At 49.1% G+C, this 20,469-nt stretch overlaps 1 protein-coding gene across 17 annotated transcripts in view; it reads left to right on the top strand.

Moving 5' to 3' along the window:
- The window catches only part of LOC122370100 (protein grainyhead-like), a 93,400-nt gene extending 78,443 nt beyond the window's left edge, over positions 1-14,957 (top strand). For 4 of the 17 annotated variants that reach the window (XM_043345370.1, XM_043345382.1, XM_043345427.1 and 1 more), the window contains 13 exons: positions 1,586-2,300; positions 5,653-5,810; positions 7,203-7,365; positions 7,627-7,738; positions 8,261-8,355; positions 8,883-8,939; positions 9,371-9,475; positions 10,129-10,308; positions 10,628-10,686; positions 11,803-11,901; positions 12,248-12,410; positions 12,914-12,978; positions 13,937-14,957. In XM_043345370.1, the coding sequence (XP_043201305.1) occupies positions 1,586-2,300; positions 5,653-5,810; positions 7,203-7,365; positions 7,627-7,738; positions 8,261-8,355; positions 8,883-8,939; positions 9,371-9,475; positions 10,129-10,308; positions 10,628-10,686; positions 11,803-11,901; positions 12,248-12,410; positions 12,914-12,978; positions 13,937-14,063 (2,098 nt within the window). In that variant the 3' untranslated portion in view covers positions 14,064-14,957. The remainder of the gene's footprint in view (positions 1-1,585; positions 2,301-5,652; positions 5,811-7,202; positions 7,366-7,626; positions 7,739-8,260; positions 8,356-8,882; positions 8,940-9,370; positions 9,476-10,128; positions 10,309-10,627; positions 10,687-11,802; positions 11,902-12,247; positions 12,411-12,913; positions 12,979-13,936) is intronic. The other 13 variants (XM_043345375.1, XM_043345436.1, XM_043345456.1 and 10 more) reach the window with 5 other exon arrangements.
- The last annotated feature ends 5,512 nt before the right edge of the window (positions 14,958-20,469 follow it).

Genomic DNA, 20,469 nt, shown 5'->3' with positions numbered 1-20,469 from the left:
ATTCTGCGCGTCGGATTAACAAAAGTGCGTGAAGCATTTGGCAACAGGATGTAAGATTTTGTCTCTGCTTCCGCGCGTGTGCTGGCGCTGAGATCGGGTGTCGGTCGGTCCCCCGGGGGTCGGAGGGGAGGGGAGGGGGAGGGGAGGGCTCGGTGCCCCGTTTCCTCAGACAGCAGGTGTCTGGTCGGCGATGATCCGCGCCGGGTCAGCCGGGTCGGCTCAGCGGTCACGTCAGTGCCGCTACGCTCGGTCTCTATCCCCGGCTGGGAGATTTTCCGGGACAGACCGACGGTGTCATGGCGGCAGGGACGTCCTCAGCGGATTAACGACCGCCGCGGATTAACGAGCGCCATGCTCTGTCACCGGGGAATAGTGCACATCAGAGATCAACCCTCGGAGAGGTGGCTGCAGAGCCGACCAAATTCGGCCTGCACCTGTCATTTCGAGTCGCTCGGCGGCAATGACGGCCGGCGGCTCAAGTCCGAGCCTCCACCGCTGCCCTGAAGGTCACGGAAGGTCACCGCCGGTCACCGAGGGCACTAACGGCGGCCATTGTGTCGCAAACCGTCGCCAATCGGGCGCAGAATCGCCGGACAGTCGTTAATTTTTTCAGATGGCGACGATCTCGCTCCGCCGCAGAGCTATGCAGGATGTCTTGTAAAACGCGACTCTTGATGACAGATACAGCGAGCGGCCATTTTTCGAAAGCCAGAGACGGCTATTGTTGAGCTGAGTGCTGATAAGGTGATTTCGCTCGGAGTCGAGCTCTCGTCCACGGATTGGGCGGGACTAAGCGCCGGGGCGACCTCCCGCTGGATATTTTGGTCAGAATTGCGGTCTCATTATCTGCAAGCAGGCGGGCAATGAGAGCGATAACATTTGCGCACGGTTAGACAGCAGGTCAGGTCACCGACCCCGCTCAAATGTCACCAGCTCAGTGCTCTAATCCGTATAACTCGCACAACCGTTCAGTGGGAAGAGTCCCAGCACGTCTTTTCTGGGATTTCCGTGACGTTAATCCGTGACATGAAAAGAAACCACGGGGCATACTTTCGGCAAACGGAGTAGTGGCTGTAAATATTTTTAAAATGATGAAACGGGAACATAGGATGAACAGGCCATGGAGTAGCAGCTCTTTTCTAACAAATGTTCATACAAGAGGCTGATGTCACCACTTATCTTTTCTCACCGTTATATAACGCATTAACCTTTCACTCACTTGTATACTTCTTGTAAATCCACATCATGCTTTCCATTCCTAGTTTCTAACCGCATGGTGCTGATTCACCTTCCTCTGAAACTGTCTTGAGTCTCGATTCCCCCTTTGACGGTCTCCTTATTATATTCTGTCTGTCTTCGTTCTTTTTGAAACTTTCGGTCGCTCCGCACTTGTCCATAACTCTGACGACCATCCCGTCCGTGCCCTTTTACCTTTTTTTTTTTACTCTTTTTGACAATCCCTTGGCGCTCGTTCCCTGTACTGTATTTGAAGGACCCTTGGCCCTCCGTCCCCTCTTTGACTCTGACTCTTTGATTGTCTCTCCGTCCACCTGTTCTAACGTTCTCTCTCCCCTCGCCCCTGCAGGAGCACGGCCGCGGCGCCGTCGCCGGCCGGAGCTGTCAGCACAGTCACCTCCCAGAGTCGCGCGCCCGCTGACCTGGTCTCGGGCAGTGAGCTGGGTCTGCTGCTGGCAGACCGAGAGGCCGAGGACCTCACCGCGCGCCGCTCGCCCTCCGAGCAGCCACAGCAGCAGCAGGTCGTCGAACAGCGCCGCGGCGTCATCGTCGGCGACGGGGACCCCGGCTCGCCGCGCTACGGCGCGCCGCTGGCGCCGCTGCACGCGGACTCGCCCTCACCCAAGGATATGTCCTCTTCCACCGCATACACGGCCCAGTACACGGGTCTGGCGCCCGCACAGGTATTCGCCGAGCCCATCTCCCAGTACAGCGCTCTGCCGCCGTCTCCGACGGCGACCTACGGACAGGCGACGACGGTCCGCACGTCGGCTGGGTCGTACGTGGCCGCGGCGGACCCCTACTACCGTGACTACTACTCTCCTGTGGGCTCCGCAGCGGGTACGACCGATCAGTACGGAGGCAGCGCGCCGGCTAGCCGCGCCGCACCCGCCTTCGCCGATGGTCAGGAGAGTCACGCCCAGTTCGTCGAGCGCTACATCCGCCCCGGGTCGGCGGTCTACAAGCTGTCCAGCCAGGGTCTGGCCGTCGACCTGCCGTCACCGGATAGCGGCATCGGAGCTGAGGCGGCAACCCCGCGCGATCAGGCCACCAGCCTGCAGCAGGTCAGTCCCGGCCGATCGGAGGTCGGAGGGCAGGGGTCAGGAGTCAAAGGGAAGCGCAGGTGTCTGGACACGCACAAATACTTACTGATAGAAACCCACGGTCTGTCCTGATAACACGTTTCATACCCAGTCGACAGATGAAGTTTGATATATTGAACTTCATCCGTTCCCTGCCTGTGGTGTTCATAACAGTCCAACTGAGCGACAGTTGTGCCCTAATGTTCTATTCAACTGCTTCTGATAGTCGATAAACTGACATTTATACGGCCAATATCAGAATAAAGAGCCCTGATAGGAATGTCTATCACCCCTGCATCTCGGCTGATATTCATAAGATTGTGTGCCGTGACTGACGGATATGTCTTCCATACCACCATCAGTATGTGTCTCACTTGTAAGCGGAGCATGAACGGAGATATTTCCGATTGGTCCATTTTTTATCTTTGTCGCCCTTTATCAGGGTCTCCGGGCGCAGTTTCCGTACGTCCTAAGCAGGAAACAGTGCGTATACTTAGCTTAAGCCCTTAATTCCTTGCTGAAATCTCCTTTCGCATGTTAAACTATTCTGTCCTTCAACATATCCCATTCCTAATGCGGGCAAATTTATTCATTGACGATGAACAGCCTCTCGCCTATCAACATCTCTCGCCCATGCCTCCACTCCCTCCGTATTCAAGATACGTCCACATGCCCTCGGCTGATGTCCGATATCCGACATATCCGCCATTGCCGGACAGCTTGGCTTTACGGCTCCTCAGTCCCTACTTCCCAACTCTGTACCCTCTCCGTCTCAGGTGATCCTCAGCTAATGAAAGGCCTCTCGGAGGCAGTCACCTTCCCTAAATCACCGTCCCAGCCACTCCGAGCTGGTCCCACCTCTCTCACCCCACACCGACATGGATTTCCCGAACGCTCCCTCAATTCCCCCGATACGCTGGTCGTCCTGACTGCCACCCGACGACACCGCGTCGCCTTTGATAGATGGTCACAGGCTGTCGTGTAAAAAAACGCCGTCGTTTTTGTGAAGAGCACCCATTGATGGTGTAACCACGTAGTGGAGTGTTCGGGTGTAAGTGGCTCCAAAGGACCAGCGCTGTGAGCGAACCATTACCGAACGACGAGGTTTCTCCATGGAACGAATGTCCTGAGGATAGCCCGTTACCGGTGAAATGTTCGAGAAAGCCGGACATATGTCCGCTCTTATGCGGTGAGCGCTTAGTGTATTTTAGGCGAAGGGGTAAGGCCTTCTTACAAACTTGTTGATGCAATAATTCTGCTAGTCATATATGGTTTATCGATAGCCTAAGTTACGATACTAAATTCTTGCGTAGGCGTGCTGTAAGTCACCTTTCAATCAGAATAAATACCAGCATTTTTGCAACGGCTGCACTCATCGGTAAGCCGGGGGCGCGCCGGGGCTGCTGACGCTGATCGGGGCTGTTGTCCGGTCACTCGGCGGGCGGGGATGTGTCAGACACACCGCTACTGTAGGATTGCGGAACTTTCCAGTGGGGCCGCTGCAGAACCAGTCGAGTAGGTGCCCGCCGACGGGGCGGGACGAGACGCTCCGCTGGGTGAGCCGGAAGTCGCTCGGCTCCCAGCGACCTGAGCTCACCTCCGGCATGCCTTCCGCTCCGCCGCGGGCGCAGCGCTCTTTGGGAAGCGGCGGTCGCACAGGCGCGCCCCCGGCATCAGAAATATGCTGGCGTGCACCGCGCTCCGAGCAGAAAGATGAACAGCGATCGATCGATAACACGTTTTTTGTGGGTTTGTAAATGCATATTGAATCTGAAGTATTACGTGTGCTTTGAAGAGTGCCGCTCCGAAGTTTTAGATGGAGTAGTGTTTCCCTAACATGGGATCAGTGCTGAAAGCAAAGGACATTATTTAAGAGTTTCTCTGAAGCTTAAATGCGATTACGCGATTTACAAATGCGGCAATTGTTTATAAACGTCAAGTTTGGCCGTCCTTTTCCATATGCCATAACAGCTGTGATATAAATGTGCTTACGGTCATGTACCTATTGATATGCGTATAATGATAAATCATATCATCGAAGATCAATGACCAGACCAACTTCGTAATATGCTCGGTACCGACGGCCCGTGCTATATGCTAAATTCTCGATCATTTATAACGTTATTGCTACATACACCGGCCCGAATAGCTCGTCCTTTCATCTCTATCGCTAATATGTAACCATCGACTCATAGAATTTGCCGAGGTCTCGGCATTTCTTGTTCGTGTCTGTTCGATTTCCCTAAAGTGGGTTGAAACACGGGCGCCTGAGGTGACGACAGAGTGCTCCTGAACCTATCGGCACCTCAGTCTCGGGATGAAAGTGAGCCAGCCAACGCCCGAAGGACGGCAAAGGGACCCGCCCGGCCGACTATTCATCTGTTCCCGCTCGACTGCGCCAGACCTCTAAATGTGCGGGACCGGACCTTCAAATGTGCGGGGCCGAACCTCCAAATGTGTGGGTCTCGTATAACGACGAGGGACGACATACCTCACTGATGATGATAGCATGATTCGGCGATATTTGATTGGTTCATCCGAATGGACAGCACTACATAGAATACAATATTAGTTAGTCCGCCGACGACTCAGAAATGCAGTTGGTAACTTTAAATTCTTAGCGTCGTCGAGTAAGCAAATCTGCATGTAACCTGCATTTATATTCCATGCCTGTTACTACATTTGCATACATAAATGAAACGAGCGGCTATGAACATAGCCGTGTGCACTTCTTGATGCTGTTTGCATGTCGCAAGATGCTGCCCGGCATTGTTTGTTTGTTCTATCTATGGATGCCGACAAGCCACTGTTGTATCTTCATTTTCGTGCAAGCATGGACCAGGAAGCAGACGATCTGGCATGATGAATAGCTACACTAGGGACATTTATTTGCTAAGTGACGGATCAGAAGACGAGTAGCAGCTGACGGGTGTCGCCATAGACAAAAACGACTATCGCATCTGCTGAGTACAGGCCGAGTGCCTACGTTCCCTGTTCCCTGTTCCCTGTAGGTATATCATAATCATTGACGTTGACTTGTAACCTCGCATCAACAACACTCTACGCAATGAAGACTTTGCGGAAGCCCGTTATGTCGTTATTGGCGTGAAGTCGATTAATAGATACATTTTGATGTCCACTGTAAATCACGGGCAAATAAAATTCACCCACGTATCTATCATCTCCTCAGCACTCTCAGCACCTGGCCGGCCTCAGAGCCTTTCACACGATATTCATCACATATCGTGTCATCACCAGCTGCCTCGTCACATGACGTCATGTGCTCCTCCCATGACCTCACCGTATCTAACCGCTATGTCTTTCTGTGTTTCAGGGCACCGGTTTCGAGTACTCGGACGTGGTGGGACAGTCGTCGCTGCTGGCTGAGCCGGGTCTGATCCGCGGCCCGGTATCGCCATCCACATCCCGGTCCCGGCCGTGGCACGACTTCGGACGTCAGACAGAGGTGGACAAAATCCACATCCCGAAAATGTGAGTACCGGAAAAGGATACAGGGTTGAGCGAACCGCAGCAGGGTGTGGTTTGCGTGGGTATACGAGTATTCAAATCATATGCATGATACTGATAAAATTAAATAATACACTCATTTCTAATTCCTCTAGCATCATGTACTCGCATTAGACCATGAAAAAGAACGTACCGTTAACGTTACATCATCACATTATCACAAAGTGCATAGCCATTCCCTTTGTTCTTGATTGTGAAGAAATGTATGACTTAATAGAATCAATCAAATAAATCAAGGCGCACTCTGCATGAGGTCAAGCATGCCAGAATTAAGCCATCAAACTACCCGTACCGCTCCGGCGGCACCATTTCTGCCGCCTGGGGTTGAACATTGCCCACAATTTATGTCATGGCTGTGTACCCTTCAGCCGCCCGCCCAATCCTCATTTATTCCATCCTGTTAAGCTGGTGCGAAGGGTCAACTGAATGTTCCCTGCTTCAATGCGTGAACTCTGCCCCCAAACAGGTCGTTTTTGGCCTAGTTTTGCACGTCTTCGGGCGTGCTGCTGACCTTTCACACCTTGAATGTTACGCCGCCGGACTCTCTAAGGCTGTTGCCTGTTGCTATGTAACTAACAACGGTCGCTGGGGCTCTTGGTCACACCCCGTCAATTGTGTTCGCGGAACGATTGGCCGTCGAGTCTTCCTTTACCGACCAAGGAGCCCATCGAGGTTTCAACAAACGTACAGTGTACCCACTCATTAGGGTCCATAATGCTGGACAATTCATCTGAGGAGTGTCACGGTTCACATCATGTGATTCAACACCTTGGGCAGAAGAGCGGGAAAAGAGGGAAGGGAGTGAGAATTAGAGGAGGGAGGATGAAAAAGGTACCGAGGTCATGTTTTGCTAATTGTCTCTCCAGCAGGAAGACGAGTTCCCATTTTCTTTTCCCTCAAACTGACGATCGATATTACCTGGCATCATGCACGTATATCTGATCGGACCAAATCTCCCCTTCTGACGTCACATTGGACTCCATCTGACGTCACGCTGTATCCCATGACGTCAGTCACAGTACCCCCACTCCCACCGCCCGGGTGTGTGCGCGGGGGACCTCACAGCCCGCCAGCAGCGCGGCCGATACCATCTCGTCGGCCCCTGAACCGGCTCACGATAACGGCCCGTTCTCAGTCGATTTGTGGCCACGAGCCCGGCGTTAGGCCGCAATGATCGCCAGCGCTGTGACCCCAGAGCGCGCTGCCGTGACACTCTGCTGACAACAAACCGATGGGCGGTGCAAGTTATGGAACAGGCCGCCGGCATTAGCACTTAGTTTATCTAATTATTTTTACTACCTACCACAGAATCACACCAATCGAGGTTGGGATTGACGAGGATGGTGTCGTTTTCAGCTTTTCCAACTTCGGCTTCCGTTTCTTCATGGAGGCACCGATTTCGACGAGCCAGCGTCGCGAGGACGACCGTCTAACCTACGTCAACAAGGGCCAGTTCTACGGCATCACCATGGAGTATGTGCCCGATCCGGACAAGCCGCTCAGGAACGGAACCGTCAAGGTGAGATGATCACAACCACGACGTCAGGTCAGGAATCCTCGTGATCAGCATTAAAATGTCATCTAGTTTTAGCTCAAAAATCGGACTTTCTGTTTTGGGCATAAATCCGTAAATACTTTGTAATAAACGTAGAGAACAGCAGCATGGTATCTATGCCTCTCTCTGTCTCTCTCCTCTCTCTCTCTCTCTCTCTCTCTCGTCTCATCTCTCTCATCTCTCACATCTCTCTCACAACTCACACATGTCTGTCCACCTTCACAGAGTGTGGTGATGCTGGTATTCCGAGAGGAGAAGCCGGTAGAAGACGACACGAAAGCCTGGATGTTCTGGCATAGCCGACAGCACAGCGTGAAGCAACGCATCCTCGACATTGGTAAATAAAGACAGCAACTTACTGGTTACCATAGAACAGCCTCTGTGTGCGACAGTCTCAACATCGAAACGATATATGAGCAGTCAGGTGCCATTATGAGCACTTCACATTCACTTTTGCCGGCAGTTATTGCCCAACTGCTGCCTTTTTCAGGGATGGAAAGAAAGAAGTCGTGACTCCACGATGTCCAATACAGATCACGGAGCGAATATATCTGAAAAGCAGTGTTCCGTGTTCAGTGTTCACTCAACGAAATCGTTTGATGCAAATCCGACATTACGGCGCTTAGTAGCGGAGCGAGCGGTTACCTCTGCAACGTTATGTTTCTTGGGGTAGGCCTTTTGCAAGTCATTTGCATGTCATCATGCTCCAGGGAAAGTACCGATGGACAAGAACGTGGATAAAATCGATAATAACTGTTTCTTAATGTCGCTGTCTGTATGAGCAGCCTATATCAAACTGTTGCAAGTTGCTGCTGTCACTGTCACTGTCACTGACTGAAGTCCTCCGGGTCCATTTTAGACACTAAGAACAGCGTCGGTCTGGTTGGCGGTATCGATGAGGTGGCTCACAACGCCGTGGCCGTCTACTGGAACCCACTGGAGAGCTCAGCCAAGGTGAGGATCATCCCGGTCCCCTCCTTGACCCCTGGCGAGGTCCGCGCGCGTCACCCGGCACTGACCTCTCGGCTAATACCGCGCTCGGTCCCTGTGACCTCAGACCGTGCGGGTCACGATCAGTCGTTACACGGGTGATGGAGCTCACAGACAGCCCATGGGCCCGGCCTTATCGATACTCACCGTCCGAGCCGCCGCGGCCCGGTCCGGCCCTGAGTGAGGAGGTGCTAATCGGCCGCGACTGGTGAGAATATCGCAGTTAGCCGTGATTGAGTGGCTAATTGTAGTTAATTGGTGGCCGCGGGTGTAATGAGGTTAGCACTGACCTCGGGGAAGGTACTCCAAAGATAGATTTATCGTCGTGTTAACCGGTTTTCGCATCGTTCCCTTGCTCCTCCTCTCTTTTTCCTAATGTTCATCAGCAGAAGATGGGAACAGTGCACGAAACTGGCCCATTCTTGACTGCAAACTTCCATTGATGATGCCCTAAGAGGAGCGGTATTGACCCAGTGCCTGTCTGTTTTCAGATCAGCATTGCTCTGCAGTGCCTCAGCACAGACTTCAGCAGTCAAAAGGGAGTCAAGGTAAGAGAGACCACTTGCCCCTACAGGATCGAACGCGTTGTGTATGGAATAGGATATGCTTCATTTCTGCATGCAAACCACCTTTAATCACGAAATGTTTCAATTTATTATATTATCGATATCATCTGACCGTTACCACTATGCACCTTGAATACATATCATCTTCACCGTTTGTTGTTCACTACAATTACGTTTACTGTTCGAGCTTACCGTTAACCACAGTAATTCGTGCTCTCTTTGACCACTGAAGCCGTAACGTAACACCCCTTCCGAAACCACTAACCGCCACATAACGTATTCTATTTGATCGTAAACCAAGGTGTTCCGTTTACTTTAATGTTTCACCACATAAGGTGTAAGTACTTCCTCATCCTCACCCGTGAACCACTGGCATTTCCTTAACGTTTTATCACGTGTTTCCTCTTTCTCAGGGTCTGCCGCTGCACGTGCAGATTGACACATATGACGACTACCGGGACCCTAACGCAGCCGTCATACAGCGCTCTTACTGCCAGGTCAAATCCTTCTGTGACAAGGTGAGCGATCGCACCTCCCTGGCTCTCTCTCTCTCTCTCTCTCTCTCTCTCTCTCTCTCTCTCTCTCTCTCTCTCTCTCTCTCCCGCAAGTTTTTCCTCCCCTCTCCATTTCACCCTGACCCTTCCCCTTCCTAGACAGGTCACCCCTCCAACCCTCGGCGTGGGTCATGTAACATCGTGGCTCTCTTCACCTCTAATGCACGTGACTGGTGGGGCTAAGAATCACGAGGCACGAGCTGATTCCGTGAGAGCAGCGTGGAGGTCTCGGGGCTCGAAACCATATCCAACTGTGACCTACGGTGCAGCGGGTTATCGAGGCTCGGGTAATACGATAGCAATGGGTTAGCAGCTTTCATTTCCTTATAGATTATGTGGAGCACACAGTGCTAGACTCGTTTGCATGAGGCTATGACACTTCGATTTTTAGTGTCTGAGGCCTGTTGTTACGGTTTAGTCTGCTTTATCTATGCCCCGGATCATTTGGTATCGTTCAGCCTAGTGGGTTGAATTTACTGCAGTGCGATTGCAAAGAGTATTGCTGTAGTGTTTGTCATCATTTATTGTGTGTTATCATGGCATTTACTTCTCTGCATGCCGCCTGGCCTGGCGCCAATCTACCTCTAACTATTTATCAACCTCACCCCTTCCATCAGGGTGCTGAGAGGAAGACCCGGGACGAGGAGCGACGCGCCTCCAAGCGGCGAATGACCGCCACTGGCCGTAAGAAGATGGAAGAGATGTACCACCCGGCCTGCGAGCGGACAGAGTTCTACAGCATGGCCGACACGCTGAAACCGGCGCAGCTCTTCCAGCCGAGCGCCGACTCGGAAAAGGTGAGACGATAGGCAGGGAGGTGACTCAGAATGTGAGTTTATGGTGCTGACTCAGAGATGAGTAGACGGACTGAGCACTGAGTCAGAGCGTGAGCTAACGGATCCAGCGATGACTCAGATATATATGAATTGATAGAACGCGAACGTTTTAAGATATTTAAGTGAATAAGAATAATTGCGCGACATACTAGTATTTACGGCAGTTTAGTTTGACCATTTCACGGCGAAACATAGAAAACTTTTTTGTCCCTCGTTTCATTCGTTCACAAACTTCTTTGGTTGCACCCGGATTAACCTGTCACCTCCTGTTTTCCGGCAGATCGGGAACATGGAGCTGCAAAACTACTACGTTCAGCAGGACGGAGACAGCCACGGCCTGTGAGTACACTCTCCATTTATCTTTCTTCTTGTCTGTTCTATCTTCCACGCGCGCCTGAACAATGACAGCAAACCAGCCCTGCTGTATAACTCTTCTTCAGCTCTCTGTCATTCTGTTGCATGCATGTCCATGCCCATGTTGTCAAAGCAATCAAGAGCTATAATGCGATGTTGGCTGTTATTTACTGCTATGTACCTTTCACCGATCTGTGTTCTAAATCCCAATGCATCCAGGAATGCTACTTTCCTTTTGTGCTTGCATGTCGCAATAAGATGAAACCCGTTGTTTAATGTTTGCAAGCCTAACTATAGGTATGCTCGTCAGATGACAGGTAATTAAAGTCTAGAAAAAGACGAGCTGTTTAAATGCGCTTCCATTGTGCTCTCAAAGTCATTATAGAGATATGTGCGTGCGACAAACCGAATTAATGATGGCAAATTCAAACGGCCGCGCCCAGTCGTCAAAACAACCCTCCGAGAATTCGATAATGACTTAAACAAAGGCGGGATACTCTAAAAATATGAAAATATTGTAGCGAAATAAATTGAGCGTTTCCTAATATTCGTATGATATCAATGACTAACTCTCTTTTTTATCGAAATTTTATGAAAGAGTCAAACAATCAATCGTGCAGAGCATTTTAAAAACGATCGGTCTGACGTTTGACAAAGGTAGAAACTAGAACAAGAGAATGGTGCAACAAATAATTCCGATCCTCGGTTAATATATAAATTGTTAACTCTAGCACGGCAGACTCAATTCATTCATGAAACCATATCAGGCACCGAAAGCTCCGTATCACTCCTGAGCACCCAATGAAGTACACTGTTCCCAAACTCTGCATTGCATGTGAGCACTGCCAGCACCGCCGAGCCCTGTCCGTGCCCGCTGTCTGTGTGTTGCTCACCATTGCATTGCTGCTGGCAGCCTCGCTGTATGCCGACTGCCAGCGACGCTGTTTGTGTTCGCCATAAGCTGTGTATACCGTGCCGATCGACATCACCATACCTCACCCGCGCCGCTGCGCTTTGCATGCGCCCTGACCGCCTGCGTGCGCGCCTGGCCGCTCGTCCGTGTGACTAACTGTGGCCTGCTCGGCTTTTCGGGCGCCGCAGGTACCAGGACGTGGCCGAGTCACCGGCTCTGCCCCTCAGTCCTGACGGCCTGCAGAGTCAGTACAGCCTGCCCCCGGCCACTGCCGAGATGGCAGAGAGGTGAGCGACGTCTGCCAGCGCTTAGAGGACGGCGGTGACTGTCAGCACAGTGTACAGGCAGCCTGCGAGTGGTGGTGGTGGTGGGTCTGCGTCCGCCGACAGAGTTCAGCATCGGCATCACAGACCTCTGCTATCAGCCTCCTCCAGACATGCCATGAAGTTTGTACAGTATGACGTCAATATGCATTACCTGATGTGAGTCCTGTTTTCTTTGTTGCTGTTCTCGAACCACGAAACCCCGTTTTTTATCGCCCGTCCCCGCTCAATGGCTACAAGACCCGCGGCTTAACCCTCCCACATCGTGTTTGGACGGCTAGACCGCAGACTTACCACCCTCCCCCGGCAGGGAGCACAGGGATGAGAACGGCCTGTTCCTCCCGTCGGCCAAACGGGCGCGACTGACGCCACCGCTCAGCCAGCGGGTGATGCTGTACGCCCGTCAAGAACAGGAGGAAGTCTACACGCCGCTGCACGTAGCGCCACCTACAACACTGGGCCTACTCAATGCCGTGAGTATCCCGGCTGGAGTTCAGATGTCGCTGTAGTCGAGCCCGGGTCCGGTTCATTACAACGCAGACATGCAAACACCCGCGGTACAGCAGACAATGGGTAGCTCGCGGTAGTTCAGACACAGTCACTAGCGATGCGGACTCTGTTCGGACATCAGCCGAACTTCTACGGAGCCAACTAAGCAGCTCCGTGCAGCTCCTGTCGCCAGTGACTGTGTCCGTCTTTACACCCAACCGGTGAAAGAACAATTCGCCCTTCTTGTAGTGTAGAGTGGTGATCTCAGTTAGCGTTTTCTACATTCAATGGTTTATCGTCGGCACGGGACGGGTATCCGTAGATCATTACCTGGTTCTGGACACTGTAGTTGCTCTCAGTTTGGTTTGGCATGTGATCGGCACGCGGCGAATGGTACACTTCCCACCCTCTCTCTCTCGGGCACACACCACTCTGTCTTTCCAGCATGCGTGGTGTTGACCCCTCGCTCCACTTTTCTACCTTTCAGATCCAGAGCAAGTACAAAATCAGTACGTCTTGCGCTCACACGCTCTGTCGGAAGAACAAGAAAGGGTATGTAGGGTGTGGTGCTAGTGGTATGACGAGCTGATGTGTGGGGACTGGGGACATGAGGGCATACGATGCATTTAAACTATAGCTGTATGTGATTGTGAATTACTGTGCTGTCGTAATTTATTTGAAAAAAAAAATCTCACATAGCCGGCAGTCTGTTGTCAGGGATATCCATCGCCAGCATGTGCATTTCCCAATTTCTTTGTAATTAAATCATTTTAAGACTCTGGTGCTTTGTAAAATATGTTTCAGTATAACTCGAATCACAGGTTTGGTTGCTAATGCAACAGCTTATTTCCATTTTAAACGCATTCGGATGTCGGACGTTATTTAGGAGCGTGAATACCGTTGAAAGTGTTTGCTAAAAGCTTCATTAGATTGCCGTCTGCGCAATGTCAATAAAGCGAGGCCGGCCGGGTCCCTCGCGCGCCTCTCTAGAGTCGTGTAAAGTGCTCCTGTGCTCCGTGCAGAATGTCTATCGAATTTGTATGAAGCCTGAATTGTTTCAGTTGCGGTAAAGAATACCAATCTCATGTAAAAATTATTTGTAGAGATCTATAAAAAGAATAATTGCCTGTGGCAAATGATCTTCGTTTTATCGACTTATTGAGATATTGACAAAAGTTATTGACCTCATCTGACCTTCCTTAACTTCCTTTTCATTGTTTTTTCATGTTCTTTCCTGACCTGAATTGAACTGGCGTATTTTGATCTATTCGAACTTCCACTCGTCTTGTCTAACTTGAGTAACCTTCCTGCCATTGCCTGTCCCGACCCGACCTAATCCAATCTTTTTCGGTCTGATCATCCGTCCCGCCGAACTAGACTGACCTTACCTGGTCTAACGTGGATGATCTGATCCTATACGACCTAATGTTGTCTATCTCACCTAGCCAGACTAGCCTGACCTGACCTCCTGACCTGACCCAGTCTGACCTCCCGTTGTCTGACCCCACAGGGTGACGGCGACTATGGACGACGATATGATAGCACACTACTGCAATGAGGATACCTTCTTACTGGAGATCCGGCAGGCTGAGCAGGACGGCTCGTACCACATCACACTGATCGAAGTCGGCGACTGAGGTCACTGCAGAGCGGCTCCGAGGAGCCCGAGCGGCTCCACAGAACACCCGCACGCGATCTCCTTATACTGAGGACTAACCACGTGTCGTCTGAGAGACCCACGTGTTGTGAGAGGCCCCACGTGCCGTGAGAGGCCCCATGTGTCCCAGGAAGACCTAAGGGTCGGTCTGGGATGAGAAACCACGAGCTGACGGATGCAGTGTATATCGTGTAACCTGAGCTGACAGGTCAAATGACCCTCGAGCTGTCAGAGGAGGCTTCGTGTGAGTTTGGAAAGCGAGCGATTTCCCGCTGACTGGCTCACGAGCTGAAGTTCGACCACCACCCTCAGCCGAGCGGCAATTGTGTACATAGTGTGTGAAAAACGATCACAGACAATCTGTTGGCGGTCGGAATATTGTTGTGATAAGTGATATCGAGCGTTGTACCTGAGGACCTTGGGTTTTGATATCAAACGAGATTAGCACAAAGTGCTCAAAGTTGACCGGATGCTGTACTCGCGGCTCCATAGTTTAAGGTGTGCCGACTTGATAAATCTGATTTGTACACAGACTTATGTCAATACCGTGCCATGCGACGCTTCTACAGTGCCAAACGAGCTCAAAGCAACGACTACGAATCGACTCATGTGACGTTAGAATTACCTCACTCGGCTAGATATTTCTCTCCACTGATAAGAACCGTACATCATCTATCCGTACTGCACATAATCAAAATTTATCGACAGTGTTTGATGGACCAGTGGTTGTGAGGTGTCCTAATTTATTGTCCTTATAGGCGTGATTGTCGTGTGAACGGAAGCGCGATGTCTAAGTAGACCCCGCCACCTCTGAGCGACCTAGTCGCCGACGGTGAAGCGCCGTTTTTCAATACAACTGACACGCTCGCTCAAATGATGTTTTGCGTCGTCTCTCAGTGTCTATAAGACTATGGGTGTAGATATCATCGCGTGTGTTTTGTGAGGATTGCGATCATCCCATCAACATCTTGTTTTTTTTGTCTGTTTGGTTGGGTAAGGCCCATTCAGTCCGATTGAAACCACTCCCGGCTCAAGGGAAGATTGGATGAGCGGAACAATGGACTGGCTCAATCAATTCACCGGCCGTCTGGTACACTGCAGGGAGCCAGCAGTCGCTGTGGCTCAGCCGTCCCGTATGATACGAACGTCCCAACGACAAACAGGCCAGCCAACAGTAAATGGCGGCGCTTGCTCATAACGGAGCTCCTACATATGCATACCCATCGGCCATCAGAGAGCTTTTAGCTTTTATAGACCAGTACGCATTGCAGAAGGCACATTTTTATTGCTATACATGGACTAAGGTGTTGGATCTGGGATTTTAGTGGATTTCAAGGCAAAGTGCAGGTTAGAATCTGGCTCCAATTAAATCTGAAGTGACGATGTCCTGAAGTGACGATCTATGATCACATTAGGGGAAGTTGGGGGAACGCCGAATACTTTTTTTCTGACGCCCGTAGCACGCAAGGTAGACAACATAAGCTATTCTTGTTGGCGTCATTCGAGAGGCCAGTCTTTTGCCTTTCAAACATACCAAGCGCATTTGATGAATTCGCATACCGTTAAGCGCACAAACTAAAAATATCAAAGAAGTGACTTTTTCGGCGTTGCCCCGGACTGCGGGGAAAGCCGAAAATGGGAGAAATGATCTACGGGGAATGCCGACATTGATGTTTTGCCACTTTATCTCAAACTTTATCCAGAATTTATCAAAGCTGACACGCGTTTTAAGTGCTTGAGGACGCTTGGTGCACACTGGAAGTTATAATTGTGTGATATAATAAGAAAATGCCAGGTAAATAATTCCTTATAGGTAACAGGCTGTTGTGTCGGTTGAAAGTGTAATTTGTGTGACTAAAAATTCGCGTTGCTATTCTACACCAGTAAAGTCCACGTAGCGTGCTTTAAAGTGCGCAATAGGGTTGGGACCTATCTGCATGCTCTGTATGTTTTGGTAAAATAAAAAAGCTCAGAATTTTTAATGATTTAATTTAAAATCACTTTGTTATAAAAATGCCTAGTTAGTTCAGAAATTAATTATTTGTGGCTGAAAACAACTTGCTTCTGATTGGTCGGGCTAATCATGACGTCACATGTAGGTATATAACTGTCTGTATATTTGGCGCAGTTGAGACATACATTTTCTATGTATTTTCCTATGGTAAATCGGAGTGATTGGTCGTGTTTTCAGTGTCTCTTTATTTTGCGCTGGTATTGCGTGGCTAAGAAGTTTTATCAAGAATGGCATATACTAAAATGTTCCTTTAATAATGGAGCTTCAATATCTGTGAGTTTTATTGGCAAGCGAAAACTGATTTCGCTGTTATTTTATCTGGAAATTACTCCTTTTTTTAGGTCAATATTCAAAATATTTTACGGGAACAAGTTGGCACTTTTCTTGATTTTTGCACTCAAATCGCGTGCGATTTAACTGTATTGGAACTTGCAAAGAAGCTTGGTGATTAATTAACTGTGTTGTTATGGCACTGTTTGCAAAGCATGGATAATGAAACTCTGCCAAAGACTTAGCTACATAGCAATGCCTCAAGTAATACGCAGGAGGGACAGAATTCAGAGTCCGATCGAGAAGAATCGGTGCAAATGCTACGAAGACCAGGCAGCTCTGATACAATAGCTAGTCGTCTCACTACTCTCACTCCATTAGACCAGCTGATTCCTGACAGCACCGACTCGGATGCAAAGATGGAGCTCATCTTCCAAGCCAGAAACCAGTTCTTTGATGGAAGATGTGATGCTGCTTCTGTCTCTGCTTTGTTGCCTGTTGGCCACTTTGGACGGGGCGGAGCTCCGCTCCTTGCGTGAGCGGTTATTCGCCTGTCATCCAGAAATAGTTCCTTCGTTTGCTGGCCGTTCCCTGATTAGGTGCAATACGGGGAGCTGTAATAAGGGAAGTAACTTTCCATATGAAAGGGGTGCAGGTGCACCCCCGTCCCCCATCCACTAGAAGTGCACCCCCATAGGATAAGCGGCGCCCCACACGCCGCCCCACACGATTAGCTCTAGAGCAGATGGCGAGGGTGATTTCTCGGCTACATTCCATCTCGGCGTCGTGATGCTTGTGGGCTTGGAAAGCGTCCAGTCGTAGGTATGTAGGGTAGTGTAGGGGTAGGGTTGAGTTCAATAAGGTCCTTACATTTGAAAGGTTTGAACAACCCGCAATCAGCACAACATACCACAAGTTAAATAAAAAACTACCAAACTCCGCCCAACTAATATTAATAAACATTACAGCCAAACTAATGGCCTAAATAAAGATATATCTCAAATCCTAACAGTTATCGCGGGTGATGGCGTCATGAGTTGCTACTTGCTATTATCCAAAACAGATGCAAATACACATGTTTGTATGTCCTATGTATGTTTGTTTTAAAAACGTTGCAGCGGCGCTGGGAACTGCAGTCTTAGATCTGGGTATGTTTGGCATCTGCAACTCTTCATATACACATTAACCCTATTTCGGACGGGGAGACCTTTCAGGATTTTCTTGTACAATTGCCAAACGCCGCGAGACATTCAGCTCATATTTGGTGACTTTTCCTAAATGCTCATTGCGCACATCTCAGCAAAAAAAAAAAAATGCCGGGTCAGGTCAGGTCAGGTAACCAGAGCGGGTTTGTTGAACCCACCTCAGAAAAGTTTGCAAACACGTCAGAGCTTGAGTTTTTCACGAAGTTATTTCCTCTCATCAAGTCTTTAAAACAGTACCTGCAGTATGTGTCGTTTGTATATCTCAGAATTTTTGATCTGTGACCTGAGGTTAGGTCAGAGTCGTGACCTTTACATTGCAAGCCTATGGAAAAGTATTGAAATGCGACCTGCACCTCGAGTAAACGAGTCAAAACCACCCAATTCTTTAAGAATTATGACAAATTATCTTATCTGTAATGGTCCAGGTGCCATTTACTGACAGGGACACCGGAGAGGGTTATCTGAGCCGAGATCATGTGAGGTGATGTCTACCATACATCAATGCTCACAATACTTACAATATTGACAATGCTTTTGCTGTACAACACTTACAATACTTACGATGAGACCAGCAAGCACTCTGTCGTTACAGTTCTAACTTCTGTTTCGAAAAACGACGTTACACACATTCGCTGCCAGCATAACATGTATTGTTTGACAGGAACAAAATACAATTGACATCTGAACCCCAAACGGACCGCCATCCACTCAAATTTTATAACCCTGACCGGTCAGGGGGCGAATGGAGGTCATTTCCTGGGCATTACACTCAGCCCTTGCACAAAATATCTCACCTCACAGTGATCATTACAACAATAGCACCGACTTGATAGTGGATTTCAAAGTACTTGCATCAGCTCTTCCTGCTATTGCAGACGATCATCTCCTCAGGGTAATGTTGTTTGGGACATGAACGAAGATCGTTTTCGGAGTTTCATAAGTGCTACTGCAACAGCCTGGCACAAAACAGGACTTGTACGCTCTTCTCTGCACTTTGCCCTTCAGTATATCACAAAAGAATTGTTTAGAATCCATCTTACGCTTCTTTCACAGTCTCCCTTGCCACCGTTGGGCGAAGATAGATTGCTGTTGCTGGTAAGTTAAGGCACGGTAGATAGAAATTACCTCGGTTCTCAACGCCTTAAGTTATTTTCATAAAAAAGAACAAATAAATGATCAATAAGATGACAGGAATGTAAACATTTTAATCGTAAAGTAGTCCAAATATTGGAATGAGCTTTTGCTTTTCAGCATCCTCCGATTCATCATCTTTATCATTTGAAAATTCGAGGTACATAAAATGTTTATCACGCGCTCATGTTAAGTGGGAATATAGTACACGGCAGACACATCAATTTTTGACACTGAACATTTCATCCGTAAATGTTTTAGCATAATTTAAAGTTAAAAACAGCGCGAATGGCAGAGTGAAGCAAACAACATCTTTCACCCATTGATATAACATGTAGGTAATCTGTGGTGCGCCAGATGCGCCATTATTTGTCAACCGCAGAAGGTGACATGTGACGTAACAGCATCAAGAGCATCTTTTTCAAGAACTTTTCAAAACAAGTTTCCTATCTTTCTTCCCCCATTTCTCTCAGCTTATTGATTTTATGAGGCAAATTGTATGCACCATAAATTCTGTGAAAATAGTTTGATCATTTTCATGCATTCTTAAAAAAATCGAGTTCCCAACCCCATTGCACGTTTTCGGCATTACCCCAGCCAGCCATACTTTCATTTGCAGGCCCATAACTTTTCAACGTGTCGTATAAATTTCAAATAGGCAGCACACTTATGCAAAGACATGCTGAAGATTACTTGACCGAATTGGCCAGACAAACGGTAGCATAATGAGTAAGAAATGCAGCTTCAAAGGCGCATGTAGTACAAGGAACGCGTACCTTGAAAACGCTCTTGGCGCCCTCACAGCCGAAGTATTCCGAATGACGACTCGTAACAAACATGCGATAATTGTAGTCACTTAAGCTTCAGAGCATCACTGACAAGTGGCATCCATGTCTTACGGTTTTCGAAATATCTCGAATTTCGGCTTTGCCCCAACTCCGGCATTGCCCCAACTTCCCCTAGCCTCTGGCAAAAAAAAAACTATCAAATTAGTATCACAAACGTAACTCCGATTACACTGCAGCCTTGAAATAAAGCGTCAGCGCGATTATCCTGTAGGACAAAAAATCTTATTTCTGTCCTGACAAAAACGACTTGAAAAATCAATAATATCAGTCTATTCCTTGCCAAGTCATGTCCGTTGATGTAACCTCGCTGTGCCTGATACAAAATGAAAGAGATCTAAAGCATGGCATCGGAGGCGGAGCCCAAATTAAGAACAACATAGCACCTTGTCGCAGAATTATTTTCTCGGATCCGTAGTCCGTACTTTATACCCTAAACCCGTACCTACACACTGCGCAGTGCGCAACCACATGCCTGCCTTTCATATCATGTTTCCTCTGTTATTCACAGCTTGGGTCACCAACATTCTCTACCTACAGACAACATCTCGGTTATTTTAACAAGTTCCGTTGAGGGTAAGGCAGTCCGTATATACGAGTACATCTATTTTGCCAGCGTTCGGTGAGTGCACCGTTATCTGTAGTCAGTCTTTTCCAGCAAGTGGGTGAGGTAGGACAACGGGAACAATTAGCAATAAAGCCTCATCACAGCGTGCGCTACTTTTCCCCGAGGAGGCCGAAATAAGACGGAGCACGCATGGCCGGCTAGCTAGCCGACTGAAGATGAAATTAAGCCCGCTTCAGAAATGAGATTGTGCCCGTTGTCAAATTTAGCGGGGGAGTGGAACTGCTCAGATTGCGTACGTAATTACGCAGAGACGTTGTCGTGAAAGCTACCGTGGCCACTTTTTACATTCTAAA

This window comes from Amphibalanus amphitrite, unplaced genomic scaffold, assembly GCF_019059575.1.
Source record: "Amphibalanus amphitrite isolate SeventyFive unplaced genomic scaffold, NRLGWU_Aamphi_draft 000034F_arrow, whole genome shotgun sequence".
Classification (NCBI taxonomy): Eukaryota; Metazoa; Arthropoda; class Thecostraca; order Balanomorpha; family Balanidae; genus Amphibalanus; species Amphibalanus amphitrite.
Note: the sequence above shows the minus strand (reverse complement) of the source record. Positions and strands in the feature narration are given on the sequence as shown.